General features: G+C 39.7%; 2 protein-coding genes and 1 long non-coding RNA gene across 6 annotated transcripts in view; 1 reads left to right on the forward strand and 2 right to left on the reverse strand.

Annotated features, from left to right (window-relative positions):
- The window catches only part of LOC141770006 (uncharacterized), a 207,802-nt gene that overhangs the window by 90,044 nt on the left and 100,639 nt on the right, over positions 1-17,119 (reverse strand). The gene's annotated exons all lie outside the window — the stretch shown is intronic.
- The window catches only part of prdm6 (PR domain containing 6), a 115,298-nt gene that overhangs the window by 46,448 nt on the left and 51,731 nt on the right, over positions 1-17,119 (reverse strand). For all 4 annotated transcript variants that reach the window (XM_074639575.1, XM_074639574.1, XM_074639573.1 and 1 more), the window contains exon 6: positions 313-437. In XM_074639575.1, coding sequence (XP_074495676.1) covers positions 313-437 — 125 coding nt within the window. The remainder of the gene's footprint in view (positions 1-312; positions 438-17,119) is intronic.
- Positions 6,928-15,440, forward strand: LOC141769997 (uncharacterized). Its single transcript, XM_074639560.1, has 4 exons — positions 6,928-7,127; positions 7,250-7,364; positions 8,580-8,640; positions 10,250-15,440. The coding sequence occupies exons 3-4, from the start codon at positions 8,622-8,624 to the stop codon at positions 13,300-13,302; spliced, it is 3,072 nt and encodes a 1,023-aa protein (XP_074495661.1). The 5' UTR covers positions 6,928-7,127; positions 7,250-7,364; positions 8,580-8,621; the 3' UTR covers positions 13,303-15,440.

Consider the following 17,119-nt stretch of genomic DNA (forward strand, 5'->3'; position numbering starts at 1 on the left):
CTCCGCCGGTCAGACCAATCAATCAGACGGCAGCAAGTTGGTAAGAAAAAGAAAACCTGTGTTGACTGCGTTGTTTTTGTGGCGAGCCAAAAGATTTCTTCCAGTCTGCGAGTTTAAATACCGACGGTAATAAAATCAGAGCGACGTCCAAAGAAAACTGAGAGGTTTGTTTTATGTTTGGATGTTAGTCACATTCACATCTGAAACATTTAGCTGGTGATTTTGAAACTGCTATAACTGATATATAGGGAGAAAAGGCAGAGGGACTGAGAAGACGAGAGTTAATAAAGAGATAAAGGCGAGTTGTCTCACAGTTTTCGTCCTGAGCGACGCACTGCAGCGGGATGCCGAAGAAGGAAGTGTAGGAGTCGTTGTACCAAACCAGCAGCTCGGTTCCTCGGGGGATGTCCATACACGCTCTGTAGAAGATGCAGGACCTGCAACAAAAACACACACATCTCAGTTAAATAATCACACACAAATAAGGTTTCACTATTATTATTATTATCTACAACGAAAAGCAAATATCCTGAAGTCAATTCAGTGTGAAACATGTATTTAAAAGAGCAACTTGTCAACCGGCTTTAGCTCGACGTTTGCCCCCTAAACTTATTAAAAAATGCATACAAAGTGCCTGAGTACGTCACTACAGCTCTTTAAAATCTGGATTATGGACAGGTGGTATGTTACACTTCGATTTTCACCGTCTTTGGCCGTCAGAAGTAAAGGAAACAGAACTCTTCACCCTGCTGAGAGTCGATTGGTTTTGATGTCTTGAAGTGAACGTGATGGTGCCTTGTACTTTTGGGGCAACGTCACTAATTTTGCTTTTAGTTTTTTTCTTGCGGTCGACAACTTAGACAACCACAAGGAGTCAATGCAGCGGTAGACCAGCAACTCCCCTGTTCTGAGAGGTAAAATGGAAAATATAATCCGTGCTCAAAGGAGGAAAGGGTGGATGGATGTGTTACCTTTATTACTATGCAACACAATCATCACAGATGATCTGACCTGTAGTGTTTTTAAAAATGCATTTTCTTACTGGGGCTGTTGGTGGCTAACGCTGTAGCGCGTTGACACAAATCAATTTTAACGCCATTTATTTGATGCACTTGCGTTTTTGGGGGTTTTGGCGGGCTCAGATTTGAAGCTGGAGTGGAGATACTGGGATCGTGTGTGGAACTGGAAAACCTAGGGAGTCCATTGGAGTTTTCCATGTTGTGATTTGAGCATATCTTTTTTAAAACGTTATCGTATCACGGTATCGTGCGGTCGAGCCGGCCGTCGCTCTCATCTCCGTGGTCAAATGGGCCGACGCTACAACTGTAGAGCACCCAGATACTGACATCTGTGTTCTCTGCATTGAAACGGCCCCGATGGAGCTGACCATGGATGGATAAAGAGAACGGAGCTGACGGGAGAGCTAGAGACCACCTTGGAGAAGTTAGAGGAAGTAGACACGCGGGACTACGTCCGCTTTTCAAAATAAGGTGTTAACAAAGGGAACTGTATATATAAAATACATCTATGGAAATAAGATTGATGGATTATATTCACCAGAAGTATAAAACATTACATGTCCCTTATAAATTAAAAAGAAAATACCACTAATCTGTGAGGGAAATGTCTTTAGTCTTTGGTTTTTGGGCTGCTGGATAATAAATAATTCCTGACAATGACTGATATATTTGACTTCAGGACATCTCTGACTACATACATGCTGAAAATCAAACATTTTTACTGGATTCATTTAGAGATTTTCCAAAGTAAAAGTCCCTAGAAGTGTATGATTCATCTTTTTCCCCATGGTCTAGTGGTAAAAAAGTTAACGAAAATCACAATACATATTGAATCGGCACCAAAGTATCATGATTATATCGAATCAGGAGATACGTGAATCTTTTTCTCGCTCTCTATTTTCCTCTGAGGACCAGAAATATCCACAGCAATACTCATGTATATCAGGTGTTTGGATAACAAAGCGTCAGTCTGACATCATCATCATCACCATCATCATCCTCAGTAAACTGGTCCTCTGACGGGGTAAAACCAACCTGCTGACTAACAGAACTAGAGACGGGACGGCGTGACGCGTCGCTGACTCTGTCCAGGTCCGACTCTGGAAACGTTCCCCATCTGATAACAGCTCCGTTTCACATCTGACCAAACCCCAAAATGATTTATGGGAATTATCTGGTGTCACTCACTCCGTCCGGAGCAGCTAACGACCACGATGTTGTTCAAACACGCAGCCAGAGAGCTGATTGGTTCCCGGGTCACAGCGCCGCTAAAACAACACCTCGTCCACCCAAAAACATCATTCTAACAACATAAGCAAACTCCAACCCTCAGAAAACACATTGTAAAACCATTTCCCACATGCAGGGTGTCAGACGGAGAGGTCACAGGTTCAACTCCCACACGACTCCCAGGTCCTCCTGCCAAAGTGCCTTCGAGCCAGAAGACTAATTACTGTCTGCAAACATCTTGAAACAACCACTCACAGTGAGAAGTAATGATATGTAATCCAAACCACAACTGCTTTCTAGTCCAGTTAATTCAGAACACGTTGAGTTTCCTCGTGTGAGAAACGTTTAAAACTGATGAAGTTTGACTCTTCTTCACTGAAACGCCTCCTGATGTAACCAGAAGCTTCATTTAACCACCAGACTGTTCAAATAATACATCCAAAACCTGAGAGTCTGACAGCAAATACAAACCTGCTCAATCAAGAAATGCACAAACAGAAACAACCATACAGGTGTTTATAACAAACATTACATCAAAATCATTCTTTTTTTTTGTTTTTATTAACTTATTTGTTTATTTAATTTATTATTATTATTATTATCATTATTATCATTGTTATTATTATTATTATTATTATTATTATTATTATTTTTTATTTTATTCCATTAAGTTTTATTTCAATTTTGAATGCTGACGTTGTTTTCTCTATTGTACTTATTGTGTTTGTTTCCAAGCTCAACTACAAAAAAATTGGTTTATAAACTATTGTAATTATGAACTGTAAATTGCATATACGAAAACCACCTCGAAAAAAAAGGGTAAAAAAATAAAGTATATATAAAAGAAATCATGCTGATTCCTGTTGACCAGTTTCTAAATCAGCCAGTTCCTTCCTTCAAGGCAGACATTGTCCATTTGATTTTTACGAGAGACTTTCTGCAGATATGTAATTCATAAAAGTCAGAATTTAGACAAAACTATGTTTTCTCTCAAAGGATGAGAGGAGAAGAAACAGTGAGACAGAGAATTTAAGGAGAAAAAGAGGAGGAGGAGGAAGAGGAGGAGGAGGAGGAAGAGGGTCAGCTGGGAAACATGATGCGTCTTTAATGAAGTTAGAAGACACATCAAGTTAAAATATTTAGAGAGCAAATGAAAGACAGAAGAAAGGAAGAGGAGAAGTAGAGAAATGCAGATATAACGTTAGGATGTATAAACTCCAGATTTACACTTCTGGAGGAGAATATTCAACAGCAGTCACAACAACAGAAACACCTTTCTGTCTTCCCGGTCTCAAAGTTTGGGTTTTGTTGAGGCAGTCCGAGGCTGTTCACTCGTCTTATGAGGGATGCTAATGTAACCGATAATCGACCCTCGTTAACCGATTATTAACCCTAAACGACAAGATTAGTGCGTCTCATGTAGCGGTGTACCAGCTGCAGTGTATCAGGACAACAGACAACGGAGTCTCCAGTTCACCGTCCCGAAGCGTTAACTTAGCAGCCACGATGCTGCGTGTAGTGTCGCGGACAGGCAGCCAATTTCACAGTAAAAGTCTCCACCGAACATTTAGTTTAGTTCAGCAGGTTGTCCGCTGTGTGTCTGTCCGGATTAACGATAGCGATTGTCCGACCAACAGTGTGTGTGTTTGTGCTACGTTAGCATGTGTAGCTCTGCTGGTAGCTTCGTGCTTCCCGTAGTCACACACATACGCTCTGTCAGCGCGGGGAAACTTCAGCGAGTTTCTGACAGACCGTGTGTGGCAGCAGTGAGTGTGAGGTTGTCGGTGGTGTTCTAGCTGTGAACGTAGGTGTAGCAGACAGTGTGTGTAAAGTTTATGTGTCGGTGAATAAATGCTACGAGGCTACAACTCCTCGGCTCAAGACCGGAGACAACTTGCTGTATCTGTAACTCCGGCTCAGACTGTCTTAAGGTGGACTAGCTCTCTTAAGGTGGACCAGCTCTCTTAAGGTGGACCAGCTCTCTTAAGGTGGATCAGCTCTCTTAAGGTGGACCAGCTTTTCTCCTTAAAGTGACGCGCCACTCCTCTGAGTTTTGCTCGATTTTTTATATAATTATTAATATATTTTTTTAACCGTTTTAACTGATAGCATTAATCGGTTAAAGTTCTTAATGTCCTATCCTTTTGGTCTTGAGAGCCGCCATTTCTATGCAGAGAATCACAGATTTTGACATATTGCTGTCGAAGTGTTTTCACTGATGGATTATGAGCATGAAGCCCTTCTCCTCCAGTTTATGACTTTATAACGTCACTATTTTTGTCAACTTTATTTTGCGTATTCTGCATCTTCTCTTTGGCCCAGATGTCAGCCAAACATCTGGTCAGTCCTCTCCCTGTCATGTTAACCTGTCATGTCTGTGCAGAGGTGTTTTAATCCTCTTGGAACCGGTCTGAGACCGCCTCTCGTAAGCGTCTCGGACCGGTTGTTTTGCTGTTGTTCTGCGTTCACAACCGCCCAAATGAACCACACCAGAGTTCGATTAAAACTGCCTAAATGTTGGCTCGTGAAAGCGCCCTAAAAGTATTATTTCAGCATGGAATCATGCATTAATAAGAGTGACTGAAAGTACGGATACAGATCAGAAATGTTTGAGAGCAGTTAGTCAAACTGACCCTGAAGATCTGTGTGTGAGAGTGTGTGTGTGTTTTATTAATTCTTTCCACACCAGGGGAGGGGTGGGGCGGCGTTGGATCCATGTGAAAACACAGCCAGGAGGGACCGGGCTATAAATCAAACATACCCAATGACCTCCCAGGATAGAGAGAGAGAGAGAGAGAGAGAGAGAGAGAGAGAGAGAGAGAGAGAGAGAGAGAGAGAGAGAGAGAGAGAGAGAGAGAGAGAGAGAGAGAGAGAGAGAGAGAGAGAGAGAGAGAGAGAGAGAGAGAGAGAGAGAGAGAGGTCCACAAACATGCAGCGGCTTGTATGTATTTAAAACAAATGTTATGTGTTTAATACATGCACGCTGGGGCGGTGTTATAAATCAAACACACCCAACAGGCTCTCAGGTATGAAAAATAAAGCCCCCCGCTGCCGTACAGCAGCCCGGTGGAGGTTCAACCCGTCCGTCTGCTAGATCAGTGGGACGCGGCGTCGTCAGCTCTCTGATCTTTATTCTGTTTTCACACGAAGAAAAAACAGCTTTTAAATAATAACAGACGTACCAACCGTGTGAGGTTATAAATCAAACACAATATAGCTCACAATAATGTGTCTGCATGTGTATAAACATGTTTATCTGAAACATTCATGCTGACACAGCGTCACAAAGACTGTCCATGATTTCACTGTGGTCTGGCCCAACTCAGCCAACATTTTCTACGACCAAAATTATTTCACTTTACAGGCAATTATGTCATCATCTAACAAGAACACGAGCTGCAAAAACCAGCGACAGACAGTGATTTAAACTTTTAACAACGCAAGTTAACCTTTTCCACTCCACACCTCATATTTATAGACCGGTTTTAGTCTTTTTTAGGGGGGTCCAGGGGGTGTTTAGGGGGAGATAGCAGGTCAACAGTAGATGTCACATAGAAGAGGTGTACATCATCTGAAAGCTGAAGATTCATTTGAGATTCAGCAAATAAAACAATGAATTTAAATACATTTTGAAAGTGTATAAGGACAAGAACATTATGATAGAAGTATATGATGGCCGTTCCTCATGCTCTAATCTGCATTAGAAATGATGCACAACAACAACAATGTGGTTATAGTAATCATCAGCGTTTAGTGATCAGTTTGATCCAGACAGGCGTGATCACTAGACGAGGTTTCCACTGTACTATTCTCTGAGGTTATATCCTGGTGTGGACCAGTTTTACCAGTTTGTCTGAGCCTTGATCGGATATTACCCGTTAGCGTCTTGAGGGGAATTCTAAACTGGGCAGGTTGTTTTGTTACTTTCCTTATCGGAGGCCTTCAAGTTTAAGCTAATATCTCTACAGGATTCCCATTTCTCTGATGGAAATATAGCACAAACAAAGGTACAAATAAAGATATTATTATAATACACAGACATCTCTTAAATTTAGTACTTTGTCTCTGTTTTGGAAGCCGTGTGTTCATGCATCTTGTAGCACAACCGTCCATGTCACTTGACCCTAATGGTTTTATTTTTATTTTCCTCCGCCTCTCAGTGCAGCCCGGTACGGTGTCGGTGCTGGAGCTGAGGAGAGAGCGGCCGGTGTTAGCACCTCCAAAAACGTCCCGAAACTGCAATTCAAACGGCGGACCTCGGCAACATGTCTATCTGTCCTCCGGTGCACTGTGGCCGGCGTGCGGCAGTGCGGCTCCTCGGTGCAGCAGCAGCCAGACGGCCGCCTCACCAGGAGGAGACGGTGAAGAAGAGAGCGAGTTGGTGTGTTGAGATAATTCTGGTGTAATTTGTGGTCTGATAAATAGTAAATTCATCTAATCTGGGTTGGAAAAAGATGCAATTTGGTTGCCATGGTGATGAATTACGTCTGACTATTAACCACACCCCCGTTCTCTGTTTGAGAAAGAACCAAAAAACAGGAAGTAAACCCGGCTGGACTTTTAAGCCAAAACCAAACTCAGTTAACCCCAGATCTAAGGATCCATCTACAACTATGTTCAACTGAAACCTGTTGAGTCTCGGGCTCTTAATTAGACGACCAAAAGCTGGCAGGGTGGTTTCATTGTTCACATACTTGTGTGCTTGTGTTTTCAGCCTGTGATAGTACTTTGTCAGTGCGTAGGCCCTGCCCATTCATTGCTGGCGTACCTAACTATGTTGGCATAAAAGAACTTGTCTTGAATGCGTTGACTTTATTTTTGAGCTGAGACTTGATTTGTTCACTCTGAGAGAGACTGTCGCAGCAAGAATTGTACCTGGTGAGTAGTTTAACAGATAATAAATGCAACAAATAACCAAAGAGAATCATAAAAATGTATAGAATATATGTGTATATGTAGCCTAATTTGATTAATCAAAACAGTTTATTGTTAATCTGCAGGTGTTGACTGTTGATGCTCGGTGAAGTCAGACTAACTACAGTAAGCTGTTACGCCAGATATGGTGTGACCTCGACCAATATTACCATAAAACTGCAATAAAAGATCCAACTTCAGGTAAGAGCGGCATGTTTGACTGTGTGAAGAGGAAATAGTGGGAATTATTTTTGCAAAGTTAAAGTTGGCCTTAGCTATGAAAATTAAAAACAAACATTTGAACCTATCATATTTAGCTGTCAAACTTAAGGTGATAATGATGCGTTAACGCAAATCTGTTTTAACGCCGCTAATTTCTTTAACGCAACTTGTGATTTTTTAGGTTGCAGCAGCTCAGTTTTAAAGATAGAGTGAAGATAAATGGTATCATATGAAACTAGAAAACCTACGGGAGGGGCTGTGAGGGTTTCTGGACAACATCTGTCATTGTTTTGTGTTGTTAATTGATTTAAAATAATAGATATATACATACATTTGCATAAAGCAGATTATTTGTCCACTCCCATGTTGATAAGAGTATTAAATACTTGACAAACCCCCTTTTTAAGGTATATTTAGAACAGATAAAAAATTTGATTAATTTTCAATTAATTGCGATTAACTATTTGAATCAATTGATAGCCCTAATATTTAGTATATTTAAGGCATTTTTATATATAGGTTTTGTATTCAGGTGTGTTAAACTGAAGCCTTTAAAAGTCCATTATTCTTGGTAACTTTTGGTTACTTTCTTTTTAATATTTCCCATTGTTTATATTGTTCCTATTTTTATATTTCCTTCTATTTAAATTGTTCATATTTTATATGTCTGTCTACTTTTGTTTTTGCTTTTTTTTTTACTGTGTTGTATCTTGTTTTTTGTTTTTACTGATGCTTCTTGTATTGCTGATCATTATTATCTCTTTTATTCTATTTTATTTTGTTAACATTTTATTATTTTAATACAATCTGCTTATTTTGTGTAGTTTCATAATTTTTATTCATTTTCATTTTTATTCTCATTTCCTTGTATTTTATTTATCTTTTATTATCTTAAATACCCATCTCTTATTGCTTTCTTATTCAATTAACTTTTATATTGGTTGTTTTCGTGCATTAGCCTCTAAATCCATTTTTACACTTTATTTTTGTCAGTCGTCTGTCCAGCACTTTGAATTGCATTTGACTTGTTTGAAAGGTGCTATATAAATAAAGTTTGATTGATTGATTATCCCATTAGTACCACAGGTTTGTGAATTTTTCAGAGTAACCAGAAAGGTGTTTCTGGAAACCTGCAATGATTGAATTAACATATTTATTTACTTAATCATAATTGTGTTTCCTTAAACCCAACAGGCACCAACTTCAGCTACTAAAGTGGAATTCCTGTGACACAAAATGGCGACATCAGCATCTGGTAAGTCTAGTAAGACTTCATATCATAGATATAATTTGTCAGTGAGGAGGAAGACTTTAGTGAAAAGTAGAACAGAGAATGAAAGCAATGGGCCTAAAGTATTATAAGACAGTTGGAGGCTGAAAGAATGGAAAGTTTATAACCTTTAAGTTACCATGTATAGAGCTGGATCTTTGTAAATTGAAACAGCCCAGTCGCCAGAAAAAATGTTGGCATTGAATGTTTCTGCAAACCAAAGGATACGCTGAATGTTGACGTTTCTGAAACAAAAATATCTTTCATAAATATGTTTGATATCAGCCTTTGCAGAAATGCACAATGTCACGTGATTAACATTGTGAAACAATTGGTTAGTTTTAGGCAATAAAACTAGTTGACTACGTCATTTGCTATGACCGAATGCAAATGGTTTGCAAAAATGTACAATTTCAACATTTTTTCTGGTGACTCGGCCGTTTGAAAGGAGTGACTCGTAGTGCCGCAATTAAAGAATCATCATCAACTCTGCAGCTCTACATAGAAAACTATGAAGGAAGCTAATAGTCAAAAGACTTCTGATGTATCCAGGTTGATCTTATAAACTGAAGAGACACTAAAATGTACAATCTCAAGGACAGATAGATTTCTGAATTTGAGAGAAACGGCACAATATCATCTGCATATACAGTAAGGACATTTAATTAAATGTAGTTCCCAAATTCAAACGTTTAACTTCACCATGACATTATATAACTTATGCAAGTGGCTCAATGGATAGAACAAAAAATAATGGAGTGAGTGTGAGAGTTTGGTGTGTTCCTCTCTCCGATTAAGATTACTTTTTACTAGGGCTGTCAAGGTTAATGCAATATTAACACAAATTAGTTTTAACGTCACTAATTTCTTTTACGCAATTGATCTTTTGGAGGTTGTAGTGAGCTCAGTTTTAAAGCTAGAGTGAAAACACCAGCATCATATGAAACTAGACAATTTAAAGAATCCATTGGTACCAACCGTGTCATATTAGCTTGTAACAATGGAGGTTATATAACACTCCCAACTTGTGCTTAATTTTGGCAAGGAAAAACTGTCATGTCCATTTTCATAGGGGTCCCTTGACCTCTGACCTCCAGATATGTGAATGAAAATGGGTTCTATGTGTACCCACAAGTCTCCCCTTTACAGACATGCCCACTTAATGATTTGAGCATATTTCTTTATGCTAAATGCAGTACCTGAGGGTTTCTGGACAATATTTGTCATTGTTTTGTGTTGTTAATTGATTTCCATTAATAAATATATACATACATTTGCAAACAGCAGCATATTTGTCCACTCCCATGTTGATAAGAGTCTTAAATATTTGACAAATCTCCCTTTAAGGTACATTTTGAACTGATAAAAAATGTCCTATTCATTTGTGATTAATCATAGACAATCATGCGATTAATCACAATTAAATATTATAATCGCAACAGTCCTACTTTTTACATGATGAGAAGAAACCTGTCTCTAAACGTTATTGATAAAAGCCGTTGGATAAATGTAAGTAATGGAAAGAGGACAACGATGACGATGCCCTCATGAAATTATGGAAATTTGTAATGCTTTTGTTCTTATTGTTTTACAGCATCTGATCTCAGGATTGCGATATTTGGAAAAAGTCAGAATGAACAGACAACACTAAGTGACTTCATCACTGGAAAAAGAGATTCTTCTCATCCAACAATGACCAAACAATCTGCACACATCCACAGAGAGTGGAGGAAACAACCCTTAACGGTAGTGAAAACGAACGCGAACATCTTCAGTCTGCCGGTGGAACGGGTGAAACACGCGATGAAGAAGTGCGTGGTTGAATGCCCTCCTGGACCAAACGTCCTCCTGCTGTTAGTGAAACCGTCTGACTTCACTGAGCAGGACCGACAAAAACTGAAGTTCATCATGAGCTTCTTTGGACAAGATGCTTTTCAATACTCAATGGTCATCCTAACACAAAATGATAGGGGACAGAATTTCTCATTTAATCAACTCATCCAAGACTGCGGACAAAGGCAGCACAGAATGAACTTTGATGAAAAAGACTTCCCTGACTACGATCGTAAAGAATTGATGGGGAAAATGGAGATCGTAGTGGATGAAAACAGGCGGCGATATTTAATCTTTACCGAAGACACTGATTCCATGGCAGCACCTGAATGTGCAAAACCTCCTCTAAACCTGGTGTTGTTTGGGACACACGGAGCCTGGAAGACTTCAACGGCCAACGCCATCCTGGGGGAAAGAAAGTTTGGACCACTTGTTGACTCATCAGAGTGTGTTAAAAAGCAAGGAGAGGTGTGTGGACGTTGGGTTTCCCTGGTGGAGCTTCCTGCCTTGTATGGAAAACCTCAACAGGCAGTTAAGAAAGAATTATTGAAGTGTATCTCCCTCTGTGATCCCGAGGGCGTCCATGCCTTCATCCTGGTCCTACCTGTGGGTCCCCAAAGTGAGGAAGACAAGAAAGAGTTGGAGACCATCCAACACACTTTCAGCTCCAGAGTCAATGATTTCACCATGATTCTTTTTACCACGGAGGCAAATCCCAGCTTTCTAGTGGCCGAGAGGTCTCTACAGGAAAGCAGAGAAATCATTCAAAGCTGTGGCGGACGATACGTTGTCTGCAACATCAAGGACAGGCAGCAGGTCTCTGAGGTGTTAAATACCGTGGAAACGATGAGAGCTGTGGGACACCGGAGCTTCACGAAAGATATGTTTCCCAAGCCTCGAATTAATCCGGTTACAAGACATGCATTAGATGCAGAAAGTTGGAGTGGAGCGTTCCACACTATGGCGCCGAGTACAATGTCTCTCAGGATGCCGCAGAGTACAGTGTTACCCAGTATGGCGCCAAGTACAGAGCCTCCCAGTATGGTGTCGAGTAGAGAGTCTTTCAGTATGATGTCAAGCAGAGAGTTTTCCAGTATGGCACCGAGTAGAGAGCCTTCCAATATGGTGTCGGTTAGAGAGCCTCCCCGGATGGCGCCGAGTGGAGAGTCTTTCAGTATGGCGCCGAGTGGAGAGTCTTTCAGTATGGTGTCGAGTAGAGAGTCTTTCAGTATGGTGTCAAGTAGAGAGCCTCCCAGGATGGCGCCAAGTAGAGAGCCTCCCAGGATGGCGCCAAGTAGAGAGCCTTCCAGGATGGCGCCGAGTGGAGAGCCTCTCAGGATGGTGCTGATTGGGAAAACTGGTTGTGGAAAGAGTGCCACCGCAAACACTATTTTGGGCAAAGAATGCTTTGATTCTAAACTTAGTCAAACGTCTGTGACCAAGCTTTGCCAGAAAGCAACAGGAGAGATTGACGGACGGCCCGTCGCGCTGGTCGACACACCCGGCTTGTTCGACACGTCTCTGACCAATGAGGAAGTTCAACAGGAGATTATGAATTGCATCAGCTTGTTGGCTCCAGGACCTCACGTGTTCTTACTGGTGCTGCAGATCGCCCGCTTCACACAAGAGGAGAAAGAAACCGTGAAACTGATCAAGACGTGTTTTGGCAAGAAGTCAGAAGACTACATCATGATTTTATTCACCAGAGGAGATGAACTTAATGACCAAACAATTGAGAGTTACATAGGAGATGACACTGAGAACTCCTTAAAACAACTGACAACGGACTGTGGAGGAAGATACCACGTCTTCAATAACGGCGATCGGGAGAATCGTTCTCAAGTCAGCCAGCTGCTGACCAAGGTCGAGTCAATGGTGAGGAAAAACGGCGGCGGCTATTTCATCTCAGAGTTGTTCCAAAGAGCAGAGGAAGCCATACAAAAGGAAAAGGAGAAGATCATGAGGGTGAAGGAACAAGAGATGAGGGACCTTGAAAGAAAACATCAAAAAGAGATGCGAGAGAAGGAAGAAAAGTTTGCAGAGCTAGAAGCTAAACTTGATCAAGAAAGAGAAGGGAAAGCCAAAGAAAAAGAGGAGGAGAGGAAGAGAGAACAGAAAAAGAAAGAGGAGATGAACAAGAAAAGGCAGGAGGAAATCCAACGACTCAATTTGGAAGAAAAACTTAAAACTTTGGAGGAACAAATAAAATATGAATCACAAAGAAATGCCTTTGCTGACCGGGTGTTAGTATTACGGGCTAGAGAAGACCTGAAAAAAGAACGAGAGGCTTGGGAGCAGGAACAAAAGGACAAACGATACCGAGAAGATCAACAGAGAAGAGAGGAGGAGGAGGAGGAAAAACGACTTAAAAAGCTCAGACAACAAGATGATATGATCAGAAGGGAACACGAGGAAAGAGAACGTAAAGAGCTACGAGAACTCCACGAGAAGAAAATGACAGAAATGAGGAAGAGAAATGAAGAGGAGGCCAGGAAGCAAGCTGAAGAATACAATGAATTCAGTATGAGGAAAGGAAACGCAAAGGAAAAACTGAAGCAGAAGCAACGAAACAAAAATGACTTGATGATAAGACAGCTGAGCAGAAACATAGTGTACCAGAAAGACATTAGGAAACTGAAGGAAAAACAAGAACAAGAAAGGAAAGACATGAAATCGGCACATTTTTTGCACGACAGAGAACATCTGTACAAGGAAATGAACGAGCTGGAGCAAAAACATGAGCAGGAAATCGATGACTGGCTACAAGAACATTTGAAGAAAATCACACAGGACCAAAAGTGCTCCATTTTATGAGATGTTGCAAAGTTTCAGCTGCAGAACTGAGCTTTTGTTTTGACGACATGACATATTAAAAGGTGCAGTGTTTAGGATCTGGTGACATCTAGTGGTGCAACCAACGGAGTACCCCTCCGCTGACTCCTCGCTTTCCAAGACTGCGGTAAACGTGAGCCGCCAACTGCAAAACCGTGGTAACGCCGTTGGCCTCACTCAGAGCCCATCCTTACCATAATAACACTACTTTAGGAGCAACAGAAGTCAGACGGCGGCTGGCGGTATCACGGTTTACCACTCTAAGGATCACGTTACCGCTGTTTCAAGCGGGTCGGAGAACTACGGTGGCCTTCAGCTAACATTGAAACGCAAAAGCCTCTCTCCAGAGCCAGAGTTTGGTTTGTCCATTCTGGGCTACTGTAGCTCCTTATGTAGATATGAAGGACTCATTCTAAGCTAATGAAAACACAACGATGAATATTATATTCCATTTCTGCTAATAGATCCCCGAAATGTTAAACACTGTTCATTCAAGTGTGATTTAATTTGTTTTTCATATCGAACTGGTGTACAGTATATACGGTGATGGCCTATAGACCCTTTTTGTGTTGACGTCATGATGAGGTCACGGTGTTAGCTGGAGGCTAAACAAAGGAAAGACTGGAGGAACACTAGCAGTGGGCTAAAGTTACACATCTAAAATGTCATCTTGCTGTGTTGTTGGGTGCCAGAATCTAGATATCACAGACATTTGAGATGGCAAACTGTGATTCGAGGCTCTAGCGAGCTACAATATCAGAGAAACGAGACAAAATGTTTCTGATATTTAGCCCTCTGCTAACTGCATCGTGAGCCATTAGCAGAAAGCCCTTAGCCGTTAGCAGAAAGCTAAACTTTGTCTTTGTCTTGACTTTGTCTTTTTGCACAAACTTTTAAACTGATATTATTTACTTTTAAGACACAGTTAAGAAGGTAAACTAGTGAATCCTGATGCAAATAAATGAATGCATAAAAGATATAATTACGTATCTATTTTTTTTAACAATTAATTTCTATTTTTTATTTACATAATAAATGCATTCCTAAAATGTAACTAAACATCCATGCTTACACTGCAAGTGTGTTTTTTCTTTTCTTTTGTTCAGTTGGGTTTATAATTACAGAAGGTTAATACTAATGTCACCACATTTTAAGAAAGTTAAATCCTCATTCGGAATGTTTTTGCTGCTCTCTTGTTTCTTGAAGAACACTTAACAATTTAACAATTTAAAACATGTACATAGATGAATTAAATGTTTGTTACGTTACACATTTGTTCCTCGTTGAGCTGATGTATCAAGAAGTATGTTCTACTGTGACAATGGGAACCAACGATCCACTGAAAATAATTTTCAGATTTGATGATTGATGTTTTAAACTGTGTTTAACATTTATTTCTAATTAATTATTCTTATTACTTATGTGTTGTAATTAAATGTGGTAAGCTCTGCAGTTTACGTCTAGTGTATCTGTGTAACAGACATGTAAACAAAAGTCTTGACTTTGTCTTTTTGCACAAACTTTTAAACTGATATTTACCTATTCTCCAGCAAATAAATGAATGCATAAAAGATTTAATTACGTACCTATTTTTGTTTCACTAGGAATTTCTATTTTTTACTTACTTAATAATAATTGCAGTGATAAAATGTGACTTAACATCCGGGCTTACACTGTAAATAATTTTTTTGTAATATATGTATTTTTTTGTTGAGTTGTGTTTATAATTACAGAAGGTTAATACTAATGTCACCACATTTTAGGAAAGTTTAATCATCATTTAAAATGTTTTTCCACTGCACAATCTGCAAATATACTCTCTTGTTTCTTGTAAGCACACTTAACAATTTAAAAAATGTATATAGATGAATAAAGTGTTTGGTAAATTACACTTTTTTTTCTCATTGAGCTGATGTATGAAAATCGATATGTTCTACTGTGACAATGGGAGCCAACGATCCACTGGCCTTGAAATAAGTCTCCAATGTGTTGTTCTGATTTTGCTAAACAAAACGTGTTAAATCATTTTCCGTTTTGATGATTGATGTTTTAAACCATATTTAACATTTATTGCTAATTACATATACAGAATGTAATGTCAAGTTACTTATGTGTTATAAATAAATGTGGTAAACTCTTCAGCTTACGTCTCAGTGTGGAATAATTGGCTTTCATTTACTGCAGTGAGTTTTTAACATCATCCCTACTGACACTTCAAGTATCAGATTTCATCATGATGTTTGTCTTCTTTATGTGCGAGCTGATCAACAAGTTTTACTTGTTTTCTCATTTACAGTCAACGCTTTGCGTCGTTGTAGCACCAACCTTTTGTCTTGTGATGTGCTTGTATTTTTCAACCTGGGGCCTCATTACAGACACTTCTTAAGTCTGAAATCCTATTTTATCTCAGTTTAGGATGACATTTAGGAATTTTGTAGTATAGAAACATGTTTCCCAACTGCATTTAGGAACAAAATCCGGAGGAGGGGGTCTCTCGTCAATCTGAAGGGGTTTATTTCACAACAATGACCCGCTAGCTTTACATTATTCTGCTTATTACACGGCTACTTACTGAAGAAATCAATATTTTGACACAAAAACGGTCCTCCAGAGTCCGACATCAGAGCTGCGCCCATAGCAACGGCCTGTTATACATATCAATGGTCTAAAATGTCAATTGATTATAATATTTGATCTAGATTAATCACAAATTAATCACACATTTTTTTTATCTGTTCTAAATGTACCTTAAAGGGAGATTTGTCAAGTATTTAATACTCTTATCAACATGGGAGTGGACAAATAAGCTTCTTTATGCAAATGTATGTATCTCATTTGTGGTCCAATAAACAGTAAATTCATCTAAACAGGGTTGGAAAACGATGCAATCTGGTTTCCGTGGTGATGAATTACTTCTGACTATTAACCACATCCCCCGTTCTCTGTTTGAGAAAGAACCAAAAAACAGGAAGTAAACCCGGCTCGAGGGGGGACTTTTCAGCCAAAACCCACCTCAGTTAACCCCAGATCTAAGGATCCATCTATAACTATGTTCAAATAAACCTGTTTAGTCTCGGGCTCTTAATTAGACGACCAAAAGCTGGCAGGGTGGTTTCATTGTTCACATACTTGTGGCTTGTGTTTTCAGGCTGTGATAGTACTTTGTCAGTGCGTAGGCCCTGCCCATTCATTGCTGGCGTACCTAACTATGTTGGCATAAAAGAACTTGTCTTGAATGCGTTGACTTTATTTTTGAGCTGAGACTTGATTTGTTCACTCTGAGAGAGACTGTCACAGCAAGAATTGTACCTGGTGAGTAGTTTAACAGATAATAAATGCAACAAATAACCAAAGAGAATCATAAAAATGTATAGAATATATGTGTATATGTAGCCTAATTTGATTAATCAAAACAGTTTATTGTTAATCTGCAGGTGTTGACTGTTGATGCTCGGTGAAGTCAGACTAACTACAGTATGCTGTTACGCCAGATATGGTGTGACCTCGACCAATATTACCATAAAACTGCAATAAAAGATCCAACTTCAGGTAAGAGCGGCATGTTTGACTGTGTGTGGATATAGTGGGAATTATTTTTGCAAAGTTAAAGTTGGCCTTAGCTATGAAAATTAAAAACAAACATTTGAACCTATCATATTTAGCTGTCAAACTTAAGGTGATAATGACGCGTTAATGCAAATTAGTTTTAACGCCACTAATTTCTTTAACGCAACTTGTGATTTTTTAGGTTGCAGCAGCTCAGTTTTAAAGATAGAATGAAGATAAATGGTATCATATG

The sequence above is a fragment of the Sebastes fasciatus genome, chromosome 6 (genome assembly GCF_043250625.1).
Source record: "Sebastes fasciatus isolate fSebFas1 chromosome 6, fSebFas1.pri, whole genome shotgun sequence".
Classification (NCBI taxonomy): domain Eukaryota; kingdom Metazoa; phylum Chordata; class Actinopteri; order Perciformes; family Sebastidae; genus Sebastes; species Sebastes fasciatus.